This window comes from Python bivittatus, unplaced genomic scaffold (genome assembly GCF_059951505.1).
Source record: "Python bivittatus isolate LINGU-HERP-01145 unplaced genomic scaffold, Pbiv_v1 ctg000030_np1212, whole genome shotgun sequence".
NCBI classification, from domain to species: domain Eukaryota; kingdom Metazoa; phylum Chordata; class Lepidosauria; order Squamata; family Pythonidae; genus Python; species Python bivittatus.
Window position 1 is genome coordinate 1,678,122 of NW_028277031.1, and position 20,572 is coordinate 1,698,693.

Here is a 20,572-nt window from a genome sequence, read left to right on the forward strand (position 1 = left end):
GTAGAAAAGATCAGTGTGGAAAAAGGATCCAACCTGATCTTTATATTTCCAGCAATTTTTAGAAAATGAACTATCCATTATATCAATCAGGACTGGGATAATGTACCAGTTATAGAATATCTTATACCAATTTTCTCTTAAGTATAATATTCAGTGAAAATATAATATGCTTCTTCCATTGGAATTCCCATAGTTGCATATCTATTACTGCATCTAAATTCTGCATCCATTTTATCATACAATCTTTAACTTGTTTAGTTTCTAAGTCACGTGAGCTTGGAAACATCTTAATGCCTCCACTCAGCTATTGGCTAACTCTCTGGGGGCAATCATTCTACTGAAACATTGAATTTACAGCTTTTATTACAAGTTTTGGGTGCCACTCTGACTTTTGAACTTGCAGGCTGTGTTGTATTGCTTTGTCTGAATGTTTTAATCTGAAAAGGATTAAATAGAAATGAATTTACCTTAATACTTGCAAGCAGAAGCTGTAAGGTATTTTAATACAGTTTGTAAGGATATGTTATAATATTTATGTAATATTCATGTCATTTGAAATTAAATTCTTGGGCTGGAGGAGCTGTTCCTCTGAACTGCTTGGAAGAAGGACTAGAGAAAATTTCATTTCTGAATTTACAGAGCTGGATTTCAATGTGTCTGGAGCATTCGTGGGGCAGCCTGCTGTGAACTCAAATCATCTGCCTGCAGGGAGTGACTATGATTCAGGGACCCTGGAGCGGAAGAGGCCAGTCAGCATGGCTGTGATGGAAGGGGAGCTGCTGAGAAAGGAAAGGTATAGCAGCCGTTTCTTTCCCACCTCCATCCCATTGTCGGTTTAGCAGTTTATTCAACACCATTGATTGCTCTTTAACTTCTCCTAAGTTAAGGGTGTTTGAGCTTCTTTCAGAAATCATAAACTTGGGTTTGATCTTCACAATTAACAGTCCCTTTCTAGGGACATAAGAAATCACAGCTTTCTTTGTCTAATGGAGGACAATAGGCCAGATTATTATTACTTTGGCCCTACTTGGCTCTTTCAGCTCCCCCTTCAAATGTTGCATATTAAGTGATGTTTGAAATCTGGCAGAAGTTGGCACCAGTTTCTAAGTTAGATGGTACTCACAAAATTCTTTTGCCCCTGAGAATGGCTCCCTTCATGCCCGTATCTTACAGGCAAAGGGGATCTGTTCAGAGATGCATCCAACCAGTGAGCTTCTATTTGAAGTGGTTTAAAGTATAAAAAACTATTGATGACATTCCTTTCAATCACTAAGGCTGTAAGGCAAAAATGTACCATGCTTGCTTGAGAACCAAAGTATCCCTGTGACTGTTAGCTCTGTCCAAAGGCATCATTCCAGGAAACCTGGGAAGCTTCTTAAAAAAGGGGCCCTGCACATAAAAGGCACCTGATGGGCTTCCTTAGGATATTCTGCAGGTGGGCATTGCATATGTTGACAGGCTCTCTGGAAGCCTCTGTCAGAGGAGAGCTGGGCGTGCCTGGGGCCGTGGTAAGCAAGCCCTTAGTGGTTCCTTTCCCCTCCTTACTGCAGCCTAAGGAAGATCCAAAGGTAACGTACAGGCCATTATTTCCTTCTCTTTTGTGTTCCATGCATGATAGAAGCCCAAGAGAGATCTAGTGCTGTTGAAGCAGCAGCAGCAGCAGCTGCCAGACTCTCTTGGAAACCCCACAGGGCCTCTAAGATGGTGTCCCTGCCAGTCAGGACCAAGGCAGGTTGGCAGCCTTCATGATAGAGACTTCTGATTCCTGGGCAGCCTCTGATCTCATGTAGTCCCTTTTTTAATCCTTTTTATAATCCATGACAATCCAAAGCTTGTTTGTCATGTTAGTCACCTTCCCTGAAATTCTACCATTCTGCCATGTCTTTGGAACACCAAATTTCGGTCTAGAAATTTGCTGTGACTTTAGTTTGAGGAGTGGTTAGCACGAGTTGTTTATCTGTGCGCTCTGGGCTTACCTGAACTATGTTTCGTCCTGACCTTCAGTATAGGCTACTTGGCTTTTCCTTGCCTTACTAGCAGCTAGACCAGGGATCTCAAACTCCCAGCCACAGGCACCCTTGAACCCATGCTGGCTGGGGAATTCTGGAAGTCCAGATATCTTAAAGTTGCCAAGGTTGATGAACACTGACTTAGAGGAAAGAGTAGGGCCTGCAGGGCCTGCGTCTGCTGGCTGGCAGAAATGGCACTGCCCAGGTTCATCACAGATGCTGAGGCCACTGGCTCTGGGTTGAGAAGAAAGTGTCTCCTGCACTCTGAGCCCTGCATCCAAGCCCTGCCTCTGCCTCTACCTGCACAAGTGTCCAGAGTGGAGGGGAGTGGGCAAGATCTCCCCTGAGAAGTGTCCCTGAGCAGGGAAGTAAGCTGTGGCCAGCTCTGTTTGGAAATGCTGCCTGGAATTTCAGTGGTCCTGCGCTACAGGGAGGGTCCTGAGGCCTTTCCCACTGCTCCTGGCCATTCTCCATGCACGAGCCCACCACTGCACACCCAGCCCCACCCTTAGTAGCAACCCCAGCAGTCACTTCACAGCTGTCAGTCAGCTAATTGGCCAAAATGAAATGCAGAGACATAGCTGGGGGGCGGGTTGGTATGTGTAATAAATTTATGTTTAATGGCATACTATTAAACTATTGGTGCCCTCTTCTTTTTCTTCACTAGAGACTTTTTTAAATCAAGGTATGCAAAGGCTTCAGTGACAATCTGAGTTTGAGATCCCTGAGCTAGACAAACGTTTGTTTTACAAGCTCTGTGCTGGAGAATTATCCTAGTTATCATGCTTTTGTTCCTGCATATTAACTAGGGTTGTGTGTATTCTGGGATTTTACAAATTCAAAAATCTAAACCAAGAAAACGAATAATTAAGTAGCACGTATTATGCCAATTATACGTTTACCTTGACTTGTCTTAAGTCATTTTGCTGCCGGTAAATGTGGAAAAGGCAAACAAATTCTACCGGGCACCGAAGTCTGAGGTGCTGGATGTCTTTTGTCAGTTTATGCCTCCCCTGTGACCATGACAGCAAGAAGCCGGATTTCCTGGTGCTCAGGAAGCTGGATGTTGTGTCTCTCTGTTGTTGTGACTGCCATTATTATTGTTACCACTACTGAATACACACAGCCCTGCCATTAATAATTAAAGGGGTACAAATGCTATCTGTGACCTAACCGGGTATGGTATCAGCTTGAGTGTCCCAGGCATTTGGATCGTAGGAGGCTGTTACAGAAAAGGCCCTTCTTCCATCCGGCCCTGCATGATTGATGCTGACTGGCAGCCAACTAAGTCTCCAAGATTTAAGAGGGGAGGGGAGATCCTTCAACCCTACTGCAGAATTCTTTTGGTTGCTCAAGGAGCGATAAAGTAGACACACACTGGTCTCTCCGAAGCAATCTTGCTGGTCCTCAATGCCTGTCCCACACTTCCTGACTGAGCCAAAGTGCGTTGTACTTTTAAAACTCTAACTGTGTCTTTCAGGCAGAGTTTGTGTGTTTCCTTGTTGCTTATTTGCATGGCAAGCAGCAGGAACTCCCCCTTTGTCTACCCTGTGTAGCTGTACTTACTCTTTTTGTGTTTACGTGTAGCCTGCCTGCATGGAGTGTTTACTCTCTCTCTCCTCTGTAGCTTTGGTGTCAAGGTTATGGACTTCCAGGCAAATCCCCGGAGAGTTGGCACTGTGAATAGAAAGCACACAGCCCCAGCTTTCCAGCCACCACTTCCACCCACGGAGGCTGGCCCGCCGGCTCTGGCCACGGCGGAGCAGCACCCACAGGTCACTGGGGCTGAGCCCGGCCTCGTTGGTGCTTCCTCTGCCTGCCTTCCTGGCTCAGCAGAGCATTCTCAAAGCCAAGGCACTGAGGACAGCAGGTAAGATGGGTGGGGCTCAGAGAGGCAGGCTCGGAGGTGGGCCTCTGAAGAAAGGGGTGCCACGTCCTCTGAAAAGATGCTTTTGTACTTTGCTCTGGAGCAAAATGTCCTACATCTAATCTCCAAAATGAGTTGTTTTTCAAGGCCAGCCTGCTTTGTTGCAGCATAGAAACAGAGTAATTGTTACCATCCTGCCTTAAAGCAGGCAAAGCCATCCATCCTCCTTCCCTCCAAAGAGGCTTGCTCACAGATCATGCCTCCGTCCAGCCAAGTCAGGGAAAATGGCTGCATAGCTGCAAAGCAGACTCCAGCTGCATCAAGCAAAGGTAGGGATTCTCCCTTCTGCCTGACCTGGGGAGACTGGTCATTTGTTCTTCTAACCCACTAGCTAGAACCCGTTTGTCTTGTCTTCGTAGGCTGTGCACCACCCCACAATCAGTGTACCGTAGCGTTACTGTGTTTTAGCTTTTCCTTCCATGTGAAAGGTGGGGATGTGAAGGGAGGGTTGACTGGCGGGGTGCGTTCTTTCTGAGGAAGCCAATTTTCTGCACCTGTATGTGCAAAATGCACTGGAGAGAGAAAAGTCTGGATACGTACAGCCCTGCTCCTCCAAGGCCTTCCACCATTTTGACTCTGGGCTCAACAGGCCTTGCTGGAAAGTCTGTGAGCATAACTCTGGGGAAAAGATGCTGAGGCAGCTGCTCAGAGAAGCCTTACTATTCTGAACAAGCTCCCCAGAATAGTTTTACTTTGTGTTTGAGCAAAGGCACAGTCGTAGGAATGGGCAAAACAAGAAATACTGATTGTCAAAATCAGTTCTAACTGCAAGGAACCCTGAATGTGGTTCAAGGACTGGTGAGTGTGTGAACAGATGTTCATTTGGGTATGTGGGGAACCATAATCTCTGGCACAGAACTACATCATACATCTCAGAGAAACTAGAGTGACAACTCTCTTACATTTTTAAGATCCCTGCCCTAACAATTATCTGCAGTGGTTGTGGCTGGTATTGCTAACGTTGGCGCTGTGCTGCTTTAAGCACTTCTGAATGTTTTTCCCTAAGCTGTGGGGATCCTACGAACCCCAGGTAGCTGGATCAAACAGACCAGCAGTGGATTAGGTGCCAAGAGGGGTCTCCGCCTGCACCTTGCATTTGTCCAGTTCAAAAAGTTCCCCATCTTAGGACGAGCTTAAGAGAGAAGCAGCTTGTGGCATGAGGCAGTAGCCTTTGATGCAGATCTTTCTCTCCTTGCAGCTCTTCAAAGCCAAAGGACTCCACACCCTCAACTACACCTCCGCCCCCCAGACACGGTGGACCTGCTCAGCCGATCAGCAGCACCAGCCAGCTGTCAGTCGGGCAGCCCCAGACCACCGCTGGGCCCAGCCCACACGCACTCAGGCGAGGTTTGTCCTTCCAGGGTACAGTAACAGCCTGGTGGATAGGCTGATAGGTCAATGAAGTCTAAAGCTGAAGCTCTGCCAGATCTTTCCTGAGGAATAGCTGTTCAGTGAGAGTTGCTCACCTTGGGTGACGGGGAGACTGGGTGGATTTCAGCACTGGCTGGACCATTTCTTTTTCAGTTTGGTCAACTTGCAGGAGGGCGTGAGAGCATGTTTTGAGAGCACTGAGCTATCTCTGCTATTTCACACCGAGAGAATGCAGGACGTACTCCCAAATTAGACAATTAAATTTGCCTGGCTCTGTGTGTGAAGTTACTTGAATTATCAGTTCTTTGGGGGATGAGATAGGTTGGAGGAAGAACAGAGCTGGTAAGGGAATTGAGAAGACAGAGGAAAGGGCAAAAAGATCAGGTTGGACTGGTTGGTTTGCTTATTTGGTAAGTGTAAATAGCCCCCATCTCACCTACGTGACTCTGATACAACGTTAAAAAACACAAAAAACAATACAACAAAATAACCAAAAACATTTTTTAAAAAATCACCACACTCCTCCTGCTGGTCCTGATGGGACGGGTAGATTAGATTAGATTAGATTAGATTAGATTAGATTAGATTAGATTAGATTAGATTACTGGTTCAGACTAGTTTTGGCCAGAGGGGCGTAGAGCAGGCGGGGCACGCCGGGCCTGTCTCACGTGGGGTCACAGAGGGTAATGGGTGGAGAAGCTGTGTTCTTTCTGCCCCCCCGCACTGCTTCATGCTCTTAGAAAATGGAGGATCCACAGGCCTTTCCCCAGGAGAGGAAGCAAAGCAATCCTCTTCTGAAAAGAGGCTAGCTAGGTGGGGTCTCCTATGGTAAAACAACACCCATCCAACTTTTGGGGCCACCATGAATAACAGAGACAGAGATGGAAAAGCTCTGGTTTTCAGAACCAAGGTGTCTCTCAGGAACCAGAGGTCTTTTCGGTCTGGGTGCCGGGCATGTAATGCACCCTGTGAAGTGATCAGGAGCTTCATACCGGACAGCAATTTCAGCCATGCCTTTTCTTTCTCTCTCTCTTTCAGCCGTCAAAAAGCCTGCGCCGGCCCCTCCCAAACCAGCTAACCCACCTCCGGGGCAGCCAGGGAACCCGAGTGCTACTCCAGCCCCCAAGCCCTCCACAAGGAGCCCTTCTCCTCCCAGCCAGCAACCAAACCAAGGAGGCGCTCAGCCCACCACTGCTCCACCCCAGATTTCTGCCCCTCGGCGGTACTCAAGCAGCCTATCCCCAATACAGGCTCCCAACCACCCACCCCCCCAGCCTCCCACTCAGTCCATAACTCCTCCTCCGCAGACCAAGGCCAACAGTCTTGGACCCTCCCCACCTGGCCTGGAGGGTGGATCAGAGCCACTGTCGCCCACCCCTCCGCAGACCCCAACGCCGCCTGACACGCCCCCCCTGGAGAAGCACGGCACTGTCTGCCCAACTGCCCAGTCTCCAGCCCAGGACATTCCACCAGCTCAGTCGCCGCCTCCGTCGGGCACACTGCCAAGGCCCCGGCCAGTGCCCAAACCTCGCAACCGTCCCACGGTCCCTCCTCCGCCCCACCCTCCTGCTCCTCATCTGGCTGTAGATGGCTCTCTTCTGGGTCCCCCGGCAACAGCATCCCACATCGTGACCGGTAAGAACCTCTTGGCTCTGCAGGCATGCCTTTTAGCGTGTCTCCACCGTTGCGTGCTTTGGATGGAGCTGGGATGGCCAAAGGAAGCCCAAGAATTAGGCCAGCTATAGCTGTCAGCACTCATTTGGAATGGCTGGGGCAGGTTTCTGTTCCTTGTGATTGACAGAGTGCATGGAATGTGATGATAAAGGCAGATTCAATGTGTAGGAGCAAATAGTCTAGATAGGAGCACAGCACATTATTACAGAAAAAATGGTGGATATGTTGGAGCTGATAAAAAGTATATATGAGCCCATTATTTTGGCATCAATCAGCAAATCCACATCAGGGTTTTGGGTTCCTTTAACTGAAGAATGAAGGAATCTTCAACAGTCGGACCCCAGCGGTCATATTTTTGGTGTTCTGGGCTTTTACATACCATCCTTCACAATTCCCCATTCCTTCCCACCAACAATAGCAGCCCACCCTTCGCCCTGACTCAAGGTTCCTCTACAGTCCAAAATTACATTCCTTGCACTGTCTGCACCGGTGAAGAACGTTCCATGAGGTCCCGCTTCCCTCCCAGTATTCCCTCCCATATGTCCCATAGCAGCACAGCCAATGATGGGGTTCACAGATCAGGTGGCCTTTCAGCACAGGCTGTGTTTAAAAACCTCTAGAAAATCTCAGTGCCAGTTTGTAGACGATGGGAAGGCTGGATGAATTTCATTACGCTCAGATTGTAGATGGCAGACAGGGAGAGTAGTAATTTATTCTTTGATTTAAGCCCTGTCCCTTGCTAGCTAACAAAGGAATTTCTCTGTTGATGCAGTGCGTATGTTACTCATTTGGAAATCAGACTGCATCAATATTTTAAAGCTGCTTTTATTTCTTAATCTGGATTGGGCGCTTCTTAATTATGCTTAATGTTAATCTTAAGCAGCCTTTTAGGACAAAGCCTTAACTTCTGGCAGAATGAAATAGCGCATGCCCGTCTCCTAATTTCAGCAGACTCTAACATATTGATCCACAGAGCCCTGCAGAACTGTAATGGCTGCTGGAACAAAACACATTTCAGCTGCAAAAATAACCCTTTGAATCCTTTAGGTTGTGATATACTCTACAGATAATATTCTAATTGAGAATTTTATTAAATAATCTAGATGTTTGAGCTGCCTTATTCAGTAGGAACTGAAATTGGAAATGGTAAGAAGAAACCGAGGCCTTCCGATTGGCCAGAAATGTTGCAAACGCATAATCATGGATGCAGCTTTTGTTCCGTACTAACTGGTCACCATAACACAGCTTGCTTGCACCTGGACTAATCCTGCATGTGAAAGGAGTGATGCTTTTCTTGTCCATTGTTTGTAACATTTATCTCCATATTAATGCATTCCCTGGATGTATTCTGGACTACTGCCCCCTCCCCAATCCATATTTGTCAGCCTCTCATCAGCAGACACTGGAATGAATTTCTGCTTTGCAAAATCCTCAGAGCTTCATCAGTCATAGCATGTCCAGACACAAATAAAAGGCGCGCACACACAGGCACACATAAACCTTCCTTTCCTCAACCATTGTGCTGGCAAATTTGTAGTCTGAGCTCTCTCCACAGAGAGTTAAATGCAACCTTGCCGGTCAATGATGGTCCTGGCACTAGTTGCTGTTCCCTTTATTGTATGAACGAGGCGTTTCTGCTGCATGGGGCTTAAAAATGCAGGGTAAGAAGAACCTGGAAAGAGGCCTCTTGTACAGATGGGAAGCTCAGATGAATTCTGTATTCTTGAACAGTAAGAGGCAAACTTGGTGTGGTCTTGGAATAAGCAGCCATTGCCCCAGGCAAGCCAAGGTGCATTCTTTACTCGTGGCTGCAGTATTGCTGGCCAGGAGCTCTAGTAGCTGTGGCTTCTAGTCTTTTATGTGTAGAAAGACTCCGCTCCAAATATTGCCTAATTTGGGAGGGCTGGATGCAACCCTGACTTAGAAAGGCGATAAAGTGGCCGAAGCATCTTTCTGGTGAAGACCCAACCCTTAGAGGCTGCTTGGCGAGGCTAAAAACAGGCAATCTGGGGGAGCCCCTGCTCTGCCTCGGGCCCCATTGTGCATGAGCAGCAACTCCCATCTAATGGTGTGGAAGTTTGGGATCATTACAGCTCTTCCATTAGGCCCAAGGGAGAGCCGGTCAGCGCCGGTCTAAACTTTGCCCATGTGGACAGTCCTAAGGGATCAGACAGTAGCAGAACTTAGTACGGAAAGCCATGGCTGGATTTGCATCTCTGCTGGGGAGGGAATGGACAAGAGCCGGTGCTGCTAAGTCTCTGCAGTCATTCTGCATTGAAAGGGAAATGCTACCCTTGACCCATCACACATGGCTGCCCGCCTGTGGCAAACAAGAACTGCTTGCATGGCAGATGCCCTTCTACTTTTTCACTGGGGGAGGGGGGAGAACAGGGAGGTTGCAAGTGTGAAAAGTGCCTAGTGGTGCTCATGTTTCTTGGATTTTGAAATGGGGAAGAGAGCTAGGTAGCCAGGATGGGCACCCCCCCACACACAAATTGTTATAACATAATTACTCTGCTAATGGAACCTCTGCCCACTTCCAGGTGCCAATAGAGTTCTGCCCGGCCAGCCTTGCTCTGAATGTGAGCAAATTCAGAAGAATGAACCAAATTCTGTTTTCATTGACATGGTTGTTCCTTCAAATTACATTTCCCCTACTAAAGCAATTTGTGCCTTTCCAGAAGTTTCTGAGTTGGTAGTAGCTTGGCCCTAACAGTTGGACTTTTAGCTTGGGGCAAACCAGTTTCCCCATATGACATGAAGAAACTGCCTGTTTTGGCTGCCTGAGAATAAAGCTCTGTTCTCCAAGAGCTATGCTGTTCAAATTTGAAATTTAAAGTGAAGGCATATCCCGTCACCTTTGAGAAGGTCAGGCTCCTTCCACAATGAACTTACTAGCCATTATGGCTATCGTAATAAACTTGAATAAAATAAGTTGTTAGGGGATCTCTGGAGTCAGACACTCTGCTGTAATTCCTGTTCTCCTTTGAACCCAGAGACATTTTAGCATAGCGTTGGTGACAGAAAGACATATTAGTGGGAGAGTCTTGTCAATCAGCATCCCAGGCCTTGGTTTAGCTTTCAGCAATTGCACTGTGTATTTTGATTCTTTTCTGCACAGATACCAGTTCCGAGATTGAAGAACCATCACGGGGCCTCCCTGGCATGGAGCTTCCTGCCACAGAGTTGGTGACTTCGCCAAATCAGAATTCACACAACCACCTTGTGCTTGATCTCGATCACGATACTGAAAGCACTGCTTTGTAAAAAGAATAAAATCACTCCGAAACAGCCTTTCTATCCCAGTGAAAACCTAACCAGTCCAGGACTAACAGTGAGGAGCTTTAAAAAAGAAGATACAGTAGGAATGGTACCACAGCCTCCCTCGTATCTTCTGAGAAGAGACGTGATCTTTAAAAGGAGAGTTTAATGACCTGTATCCTGACAGAGCTGCCTAAGCTAACACTGGGGTATTCTGGCTGTTGCTAAACCTTGTATGAGAAGCTTGATTGCTGCTGTTAACAGAGACGGCACTTGCTGGGAAGTTTCAAGAGGCACCCAAGCAACGCGTGTGTAATGGAAATCATAGCCCTTTCAAGACCTCTGTTGAACTCTTCTTCCTTGTTCTTATCAAGGAGATGGCTTGCAAGAGACGTGTTATCTCTGATATGCTGCAGACTTCATTAAAAGTATGAACCAAAAAATTGCTACAGGTGTAGAAGATGACTGCTGGTTATCGGTCACTTTTCCAAATGGTGGATATATCCTTGTGCCTTGATGGACTTGACACTGTAGAAGGAAATGTACTGTCTCTCTAACCATTTCAGTGCTATTCTTTTTTTTAAATATTGTTCTTTACCCCTTTATTTTTCATAGATATTTGTATTAATCCTTCTGCTCTGGTTTCTGTAACATCCATAGGCAGCTGCTGCCAAGCTGAACTCTTTGGAAAATGTGTATTGCTATAAATGAGTTGAACTTTGAAAGTTATTTTGAACATCTTGTTGGGTTCATCTGCTGAGTAAAACTATTCTCACTTTTGTCACTGTAAGACAGATTTATTGTAATTTTCCTACTCAAAGAGCTGTATTTTTTCCTATCCTTCAGTGATTTAAATTACTTAGGAAGGGGAGCAGAGTCGCCCCAGAAGGAAAAAGGGCTAACTTCAAGCAGTAACTTGGCAAGAACTTGGAAGATGCTAGGGTGTGTAGACCATAGAGTAGAGCTTTGCTCCTGATTTCTTCCCTCCCTGACTCCTGTTAGTCCTGCAGGGTCAGGACCCAGAACTAGGGTTGAGCAACTTCTGGAGAGCCACTGATCCCTCAGCCCTGGTTTGAAGTAACACCAGCAGAGCCATGCACTGTTAAGGCTTCCTGACAACTTTATTGTTTCCTTTGTTTTCCCTCTGTTTGGGTGAAGAGAGTAAATGGACATCAGGGCTCAAGCCAACTCTGTCGATCCCATTCCTCCATCCCAGGGCCTTTTGGATTTGTAATCACGCCTTTAGGAACATTGGTAGCTTGTCAGGAGTTGCGTAGGGTTTCATGTAGACATATGAGTCGGAGTAGGCCATACTGTTTCTGGGGAGAGGAGGGGGAGTGGGGGAAAAAGGGGAAACTTTATTTTTCCAACCCTTTTACCAGCAGTAACCAGAAGAGGATCTGTATTCTGTGTACCCAAGTTGTGTGTTCGTGTGCAGTCTCTCCCCAGGGACTAACCAGAGTGTACATACATGTCGCCTTTGTGTCTTGGGTTGACTTGACTGGATGTCTGGAGTGCGTGTGTGTTCCTGTTCCCCCCTCGGGCTCACTCTGTGTGCATGAGTGTGCCGCTCTGGGTCGTGTGACCAGGAGGGAAGGAGGCTGAGACGGAGCCATCTGCAACTTTTCCACCGCTGCCCAAAGGCACCTCCCTTCGAGATGGGTCGCAGTGCAATTTCTTGTGGATTTCTTCCCATAATCCCCAGCTAGACCAAGTCTGTTTTTAAATTGATCTTCCTTTTAGCGCTTCTCCTGTTATGGTCCCATTTCTGCCGTGTTTAGGGGGAGTTATCCTACTGATGGGCAGAGTCCTGTGCTCCCTTGTATCGTATATTTCCAACTTTCTGTTGGATTCACAAGAGTAGAAGGGGAAATTGCTGTGCTTTACTCTCTCTGCTCCCCCCCACCCTGATTAATCAGGAAAGAAACAGGCATACCGCTGTGTGAAATTGGATGACAGTCCCCCTCTCTCAGCCCAATTCACCCCACAGGGCAGTGGTTGTGGGGAAAATAGGAGGAGGACAGAGTATTAGGTGCGTCTGCTGCCTTGAGTTATTTATAAAAAAAAATAACGATCAAAAAATCATTTAAAAAAAGGAATGATGGCAATCCATCTTGGGGCAGAAGATGCCTTAAGCAAGTTGAAGTCATCAGGTTTGGGTATGCTGGGAGTTGTAGTTCACGTTCAGGCCCTAAATTCAGATTAGGAAGGCTGGGTTAGACCTGAATTAAGCAGGAAGTGGGAGGAAGCGTCAGGCTGTCGGCCTACTTTGCAGTTGGTGAGAGCACTGGGTGGGCGCATGACAGCCTCCATCATCCTTGGTGACTCACTGTTGGCATCTTGGGGGGCAATTTGGGGGATTTGTGGTACAGTAGTTGAACACAGCCAGCATTTTGGCATTTTCATTTCTTAATTTCTTCACAAATAACAGAATGGCAAAATGGGCCATGTCTTTAGAGTCTGGGAACAGGGAGCTAATGTAAGACCTGACTTGCTCAGGTCAGTGACAGTCCACCGACACCGATGTTTCAGAGCCTGGCCAAGGAGGGAGAAGTTCCTCTGCCAGCCACCGATAGTTTGGTGCCCTGAGCCGGGGCTGGGAAGCGCCAGGGGCCCTAGGAGAGAGGGTGCCTCCCTCTGGGGAGAAGGAGGGGTACCTGAATCCATGTTCGGCTGCAAAGGATTATCGAACACCTTCAGAAATTCCGTGGGGCTCAAACATTCTTGAGTCCTGCACAAATACCGGATGGTTTCTGCTGGGATCAGAAGCTCCGGCACAGCAGTGTGAAGACATTCGCCAAGGCCTTTGCTGCCCACCTGGAGATAAGAGGGAAGCGCAACGTGGTAAATCCACTTGAGTTGGCCCTGTGGCATTTATTCTGTAATTAGTTTATACATTTATCAGTTTTTTCTGCTTTAACTAATGCTGCTCAGACAACTCATGTTTGAAAGCTTGACATAAAATAACCATAAAATAACTTGGATGGGACAGCCAGAGGATCTGAAATACTGTACAGCAGAAGAGCTAGAACGGAGAATCTGGCTCACGCAGGCAAAAAAGCTTCAGATTTCCTGGCTTTAAAGGCAAAACCAGGTTAATGTCTGGGGTCATCTGGGATCATAGCCAGGGAGCAAAACTTCCCATTCAGTTGAGCAGCAAGACGTCATTCACCAGAGGGGCGCTGGGTGGGCAGACCTTGGGGTCAGTTGAGGGGAAAGCCCCCAATGGATGGGGGTTGGTTTATAAGTTTGTCTTCAGGCCAGTTATGAATCTTTTTTGTAAGCCAGCCAGGGTCGTCAGGAGTCGGGCAGCCTCCAAGTTGCTTAAATAAATAAATAATCATACCCCAAAACTACTAGAAGTGCCCCTTCCTAGCTATTCTGAGGCGAGCCCATTGTGTATGTGTGTGTGAGAGAGAGCACCAAAATCCTCCGGTTTGGTCTTTATGGATAAAGGCATCATCAACATTTTGGCAATTTGATATTTAGAGTCTAATTGCTTTTTAACACCTCTTTTTTTCATGCCGAAATGTTTGCTTTCCTCCATGAAGTTTCCATGTGCTGGACAGAGAGATTTTCTTGCAGGTTTTGTGCTGGGCCAGGGAGCCAAGGAAAAGCTCCCAGTTTGGGTCACGCGGAATTGGTTAACTTAAGCTGAGGTGGCATCAATCCATTGCCTAGGAACCTATTTTTTTAAAATAATCCTGCCAGTAAACCCAGACTCTGTATCTCCATGATCAGGATACTGTCTCCTTCAAGAAAAGCAGTAATTATTTCCTATCAAAGTTACGTTCATGTAAATCACATTACTAACACATCAGAACCCCAAAGGACTATGGCAAGTAAGAAACTGAAAGTAGAATCCCCATAATGCGCTTTGCACTGTCTCGTGCATGTCCCCAAGTGCCTTCTCTACACGATGGCACTGTCAACATGGAACATGTCAAAACTGGAAAAGCACCAAGCCTGTAACTAGCCAAACAGAAGGAGGGAACTGGCTTCTGAAGGAATGGAGGAGACATTCAATTATCTCTGGACCAAAGCAGGGAGGGTGTAAACAAGTGAAATGCCAGACTTCTTGACCTAAAAGCACGTATCAGGATTTGGTGTACCTTTTATGCTACCTGAGGACATCTCCGAGGCAAGGGCAAAAAGCTGAAGAGATCTTCTGGCCAGAGAAATGCGTGCACCCCCTCCCTCTGGACTAAGGTCTTCCAACTTTGTCCCAAACGAAGGAGACGCATTATCCTTGTGTGCAGGCAAAGTATATGTCGGATCAGCTGTGCTGGTCCTGGGGAAATCAACATGACGTCGGAGAGAGAACTGCCGAAGGGGTCTGCTCTCACCTTGAGTGTTGCAAGGTACACTCCCAGCTTGAGAATGAGTGTAAGACACTCTGTAATAACTTCTTCTGTTGTCTGGCTCTGGGTCACATCTTCCAAAGTTACAGGCACTTCCACTTTGGTGGCATACCACTGTGTGAAAAGTCTGGTGGGAATGTTATGAGATATTACCAATATCTTAATATCTTGCAATAAAGCCCTAAAAGAGAGATACAAACCATATCAAGGCACCACAAGGCTTCGCACACACCTTACGCACACGCTTGCATCCATGTTCTATCAAATATCAAGACATTTAAGGCTTGCAGCTACGTACCAGCGAAAGGTCACATCGGGGGCAGTGGCTACACTACCCGTGGACATGGGAGGTTGCCTCCCTTCCTTCCAAGTATTTATATAGCACTTCCTGTTCTAAAACTCCTGAAGTGCTTTACAATAATTATGAAAACAGAATGTAAAAACAGAATAAAAACTGAGTAGAAACAATCCATTAGAAAATACTCAGGTAGTTAGTAGTTGGGGGAAAGCCAGCATGAAAATGGAAGTTTTGCTGAGAGCCTGACAGATAACCGTTTCTCAGGCCAAGGATCCTTCCAGTGAAGACCCAAGCCCGTGTCTCTTCCAGAAGTGTTGCAGGAAGTTTTTATTCCAACTGGATGTTGATGGCCTCAGTAGGTTGTCATGTTAACCATCCAGAAAGTTGGAGGAATCTAGGCATTCCTCTGTAAATACTTGCCCTCTGAATCAGACCAAGCCCGCTCCTAATCCAGCAACACATCTTCTGGAACCCATTGCCTTCCCCTCTTGGCTGAACATCCCAGATGTGCTTTTACCTTTCTCTGCAAATAGGGATGAGGAACCCGATGCCCTTCAGAAGCTGCTAAATGCCCAAGACACTAAGGGAACCCAGGAACTGTAAATCAGCAGCCTTTGACTGGCCACAGATGCCCATCCCTGAAACAAGGTGGCGTCTTCCCCGTCTTACACACACGTCCAAACGCTGGAAGGGATGAAAGGCTTTTCTTTCAGTTCATGCTGGGGCCTTCTGCTTTCTTCTTGTTCTCTTATATTACAGCTTTTTTGGCTTCGTTTTCAGCTGTTTTAAAACCATAAACCATCTGTGCGCTCTGGTGAAGAATGTTACGGGATGCTCTGATTATCATTTGTACATTGTTTTTAGCTTACTATAAATGCTTTTTTAAAAATTACTTTTCACCTTGGGATCCTTTTGAACAATGAAAATGCAGGTAAAAAGGTATACATCAATAAACTCATAAGGGTAATTAAATGCGCCCTCCAGCCAAGTGCTCCATCCATTCCTCAGACTGTCCCCTTTCAGCCCAACTGTGCAGAGAGACTCAGACCCCTTCAAAGCACCCCTCTGGTTCAGGGCTGAAGTGCCCCCCTCCCCACAGCTGACCTCACTGGAGCCTTTGCTTAACTTACGTCGTTCCCTGCTTTTCAAAAAGTGCCAGGTTCTTGAGGATGTGGTAGAGGGTGCCGCTGGAGGCCTGCGGGGAGGGGAGATGGGCATCAGGCTCGGATGTCTGAAGGCATTGCAACACTGGGGGAGGTCATACTTAAAGTAACTTTTTCAAATCTTTCTGGTGGAGAGTTTGCTTAATTCTCCAAATGACTAAACTACATTGACCCTGCAATACTACCAGTACTCAGCTGCATTCAGCCAATACTACCCCAATACTGCCAGGCTTACATATTGGGGCCTAAGCTGGACACAGATTTTGTTGGCATTTGTTACAAACCCCTACATCATTAAACAAAAGGATCTTCAGCTTCTTCTGGTACTCTAAATATTTGCTCAACCTACCTCGAGAATATGGAGAATGCTCTGGGAGTAGATGAGAAGAACCCCTGAGGCTGGTTCCCCCAAATGGAACCGTGAAATTTTCTGGAAAAGTTGTTCGTGATAGCCTTCAAAAAGGAAGGGGGAAAGATCAACAGAGAGATCAGCCCAGAATCCCCCAAGAAAGCAGGATGGGGGGCGAAATTCCAATGCCTGGTGGATGCTGGGCTTGTTCTCAGCCCCTTCTCACTGGGGTCAGTGGAACCTGCTCAAAGGAGTCTCTCCCTCACTGCTGATGCTGTGGAGGAAACATACTTTCATGCCTTGTATCTCATGTTCAGAGATACGCAGTCACACCAACGGATTAACCTGTCTCAAAAAGTAGAAGCGATTTCACAATAGGGTGATGCAATACGCCTGTTGTGAATTGTTGACCTAACACAGGAGAAGGGAAAGTGTAGCTTTCCAGGTGCTGCTGAACTAGACTAGCGATGCTGGCTTAGGCTTCTGGGTACTGTGGTTAGACAACCGGAGGGCCACAAATTCCCCACCTCTGGATTTGAACAAATAGACTTGACAAACGTGAGATATTGGTTAAATGTGGTTTGTTGAATAATCTTAGTAGCGGGGTTCACATGTAACATGTAATCAGTGTGGAGAAACCACCTCCAGTGAATATAGAGGATGGCCTTGAGGGACAGAGGGAAGATCCACCACCAAGGCAAAGATGAGATAAATGAGGCTCGAGCTCAGGCCAAGAAAGTGGTTTACAAAAAGGACTCAGCCGCCCCCCGCGCCCCAATTCCCATGAAGATAAAAGAGAGAGAGAGGAGGGGAAGTTCATTCAGGCTTGCAAGATTCTGTTACTACAGTTATTCTAATCAAAGTAAGCTTAGGTCTACACGGCGTCTGTTTCTTAGTCTGGTTTCCCTGATAGGACGGATCCACAATTAGGGCTATCGCCGGCCCCACCCTCACCGGGACTCAGCTGATCTTCCTTGGAGGCCGGAGAGTGAGGCGAGAGAGATAGACCTGCCCCCCGGACCCACGAACGCCTTCCCATCTGGGGAAATCTGACCGGCAGGGAAGGTCCGGACTGCCACGGAAGAGGCCATCCAGGGCGAGCAGAGGCTCGAAAGCCGCTAAGCTGGGGAGGGGATTCCAGCAAGACCCTGGAACCTTCTTTCCCGCACAGAGAGCGGATCGACCCCACGGATCGGTGGGGTCTACTCCGGCCCCTCCGCCCTTGGCAAGCCAGGCCCGCTCTTCCAGAAGCCGCGGGGAGACCGGCCGCGGTACCTGTGATTTCGCCCTCGCTGGCTTCTTCTCGCAGCATCGCCACGAAGAACAGCCGGTGGAGCAGATATTTCTGTGGGGAAAAAGGCCAGAAGGTTTAGGCAACCCTCAGAGATCCCACACTTTAGGACTGGGTTTCCCCGCTATCTGAAGCTCTGTCGACGGCGCAGAGCTGCACAAGTAATCCGTCGTTTCTTTTTATAAATACTTTGGCACGTCCCTCCAGTTCGAAATCCACAAAACCCAAACAAAACTCTAGAAGGAAAGCTGGGGCTCGGCTGGCCGAGTCGGGAGAGTCAGCCCCACGGCTCCGCTCTCAGCACACGGAGCCACCGAGTAAGCTGGTGGGTTTTAGCCTAACGTTTCCGCAATTTGTGGTTTATTTTTATTTATTGATATGGCACATTTATAGTTATAGTTACTTTATGGTTCCATGTGTCACGCAACTCCAAGCAGCCGGCACGGATGTCTGCTCAGGGGAGGGTCAAAAAAGTCAAGATGGTGGTTGCTACCGCAGAACTGAAGCCCCAGGTGGTGGCAGCCACCCTCTTGATTTTTTTTTAACCCCCTGAAGATGCTCCTGCACATTGGGTTAGGTAGCTGAGCCCTGATTAAACGAACCTGGGTCAAACTCAGCCAAAGGCTGAATTCACACACAGCGCTAAGCTGTGTTCACCACGGCCTACAAACCAAACCAGCTTGGCCTTACATGCTGTCACACCTTATTACCCAGCGTGTTCTGTGAACCCACCCAGTGTGTCTCCACGGCGGCAGAAGGGGCGATGCGCCTTTCGAAAGGCGGGCTTCGGTCACATGGTCATGGCTGCCTCGGGGCTCTCCCGCCCCCCGTCCCGGCATCAAGGGGAGGAGACCCCTCCCGCTTCAGACCTGGAGGGTCTCCCGTGCAGGCCAAAGCAAGGCGACTCCGGTGCAGGGCACTGCGCGTCCCCCGATGAGCCAGAAAACACACCGGAGGGAGCCTGGGGACAGGAGGGCAGGGCCTTGAGACCCTCGAAAAGAGGCCGTGAGACCAGATCGGGGGAGCTCAGGAGATGCAGCGGTGGCCGCAGCCCCGCTCGGCTCCTTCCCTTGGACAGAAACAGCCGGGGCTGCTGCGCTCGGGCCAGAGCAGGCGACGCAAGGAATAAGCGGCCTTCCTTGTGCCACTGACCACAGGAAAGGCCTGGGGGGCGGGGGAGAAGAACCCGGCGGGAGCCGAGGAGGTCAGAGAGACCCGTGGGGCCGGGGTAAAACGGAGAGCAGGAAAAGCTCGGCTCCCAGACGCACCCAGGTAGGGAAGGCTCCCCCCGGCCTTCCTCTGGGATCGGTTTCCCAGTCTAGCCTGCAGCTTTGGGACTTCCAAGTGGTCTCCCATCCACAGACTCAGCGGGGTGGGCCCTGTTTAGCCTCAGAGCCCCAATACGGCCAGCCGCAGAGAAGCCGGGAGGTGCAGCACCGGGAACCTGCTAGCTGCCTTTTCGCATCCCGCCGAGCTGGGCGGGCTGCGCTGGGACCAGACAATCCTCGGAGGGCTGAGCGGGCGGCAGGACCCAGAAGGGCTGCCGGGGGCCGGGAGGAGAGGCCTGGGGGAGGAGGGCACCCCCGCCCCGGACCCCTGGCCTCCCCCACCTTCATCTGCTGCCGGCGCTTCTCCTCCAGCGCGCTGAGCAGGGTGTTCCTGGCCACCGAGGGCATCACCGCTTCTGCCATCTTGCTCCTGAGGACTGTTCCGGAACCCCCGAGGTAACCGACCCGCCAGGCCAAGATGGGCATTTGCCCTGCTGACCCTCTGCCCTGGAATCATCTGCCTCAAGGGGCACAGTTTCTTGGAAGCAGATGGAGGGGAGAAGGTGCTTCGGGGCCGTCGTGGGCACCCCCTGCTGCCCGGGGCCGCCGCCTCTGCTTGCACGCTCCGGTGAGGGAGAAGCCACTCTGAGGAAGCCCCGTCCGTTGCTGAACAGCTCTTACCGGCAGAAAGGTGGTGCCTGATGCCCCCCAAAATCTGCTGCCCTGTCATTCCAACCCACTGAAATTTCCGGTCCTGTCTTCTGGAAGAGCCAAGAGTTCTGCCGTTTTCCACACGACAGCCCTGCAGACGCTGTCCCGTCTCCCCAGAGCTTCGCTTCCCTCCTAAGCCTACTCAACGCCGCTAACCGTTCCTTAGGCAGTGCATGCAGACCCCTTCCCTTTTTTCAGTTTTGTTATGTTGCAGCCTGATACTACAGTCGTTCAAATTCATTTTTTTTCCTCATTAATCTACACTCAGTACCCCGTAATGACAACGTGAAAACAGAATTTTAGAAATGTTTGCAAATGTATGAAAAAGGAAAAACTGAAATATCACATTGGCATCAATATTCAGACCCTTTGCAACAACACTTGAAATTTAGCTCCGGTGCCTCCCATTTCTCTTGACCGTTGCTGAGCTGTTTCTACACCTTGATTGGAGTAAATTAGATTGATTGGACATGATTTGGAAAGGCACACGCCTCTCTTTAGAAGGCCTCACAGCTGACGATGCATCCTGTACCAGAGCAAAAGCCATGAGGTCAAAGGAACTGCCTGCAGAGCTCGGAGGCAGGATTATTGCAAGGCACAGATCTGGGGAAGGCTACAAAAAAATTTCTGCTGCACTGAAGGTTCCCAAGAGCACAGTGGCCTCCGTAATTCTCAAATGGAAGAAGTTTGGCCCAACCAGGACCCTTTCAAGAGCTGGTCGCCTGGCCAAACTGAGCAATCGGGGGAGAAGAGCCTCGGTAAGAGAGGTGACCAAGAACCCGATGGTCACTCTGACTGAGCTCCAGAGATCCTGTGTGGAGATGGGACCAAGTTCCAGAAGGACAACCATCACCGTGGCCCTCCACCAATCTGGGCTTACGGCAGAGTG

General features: G+C 48.6%; 2 protein-coding genes across 5 annotated transcripts in view; one reads left to right on the forward strand and one right to left on the reverse strand.

Annotated features, from left to right (window-relative positions):
- Positions 1-10,971, forward strand: part of ARHGAP17 (Rho GTPase activating protein 17) — a 70,788-nt gene extending 59,817 nt beyond the window's left edge. Inside the window, exons 16-22 of one of the 4 annotated variants that reach the window (XM_088152210.1) lie at positions 640-793; positions 1,551-1,568; positions 3,637-3,879; positions 5,135-5,283; positions 6,346-6,942; positions 8,085-8,127; positions 10,103-10,240. In XM_088152210.1, coding sequence (XP_088008336.1) covers positions 640-793; positions 1,551-1,568; positions 3,637-3,879; positions 5,135-5,283; positions 6,346-6,942; positions 8,085-8,092 — 1,169 coding nt within the window. In that variant the 3' untranslated portion in view covers positions 8,093-8,127; positions 10,103-10,240. Of the gene's footprint in view, positions 1-639; positions 794-1,550; positions 1,569-3,636; positions 3,880-5,134; positions 5,284-6,345; positions 6,943-8,084; positions 8,128-10,102 lie in introns of all 4 variants that reach the window. The other 3 variants (XM_088152198.1, XM_088152205.1, XM_088152214.1) reach the window with 3 other exon arrangements.
- Positions 10,972-11,407: 436 nt separating this feature from the next.
- On the reverse strand, positions 11,408-19,395 carry LOC103056748 (testis-expressed protein 47-like). The gene is made up of 7 exons (XM_088153262.1): positions 19,315-19,395; positions 17,689-17,758; positions 16,414-16,517; positions 16,032-16,096; positions 14,589-14,784; positions 12,900-13,059; positions 11,408-11,561 (listed from the first exon to the last, which is right to left on the reverse strand). Exons 1-7 carry the CDS (start codon positions 19,393-19,395, stop codon positions 11,524-11,526), a joined length of 714 nt encoding a protein of 237 aa, XP_088009388.1. The 3' UTR covers positions 11,408-11,523.
- Between the last annotated feature and the right edge of the window lie 1,177 nt (positions 19,396-20,572).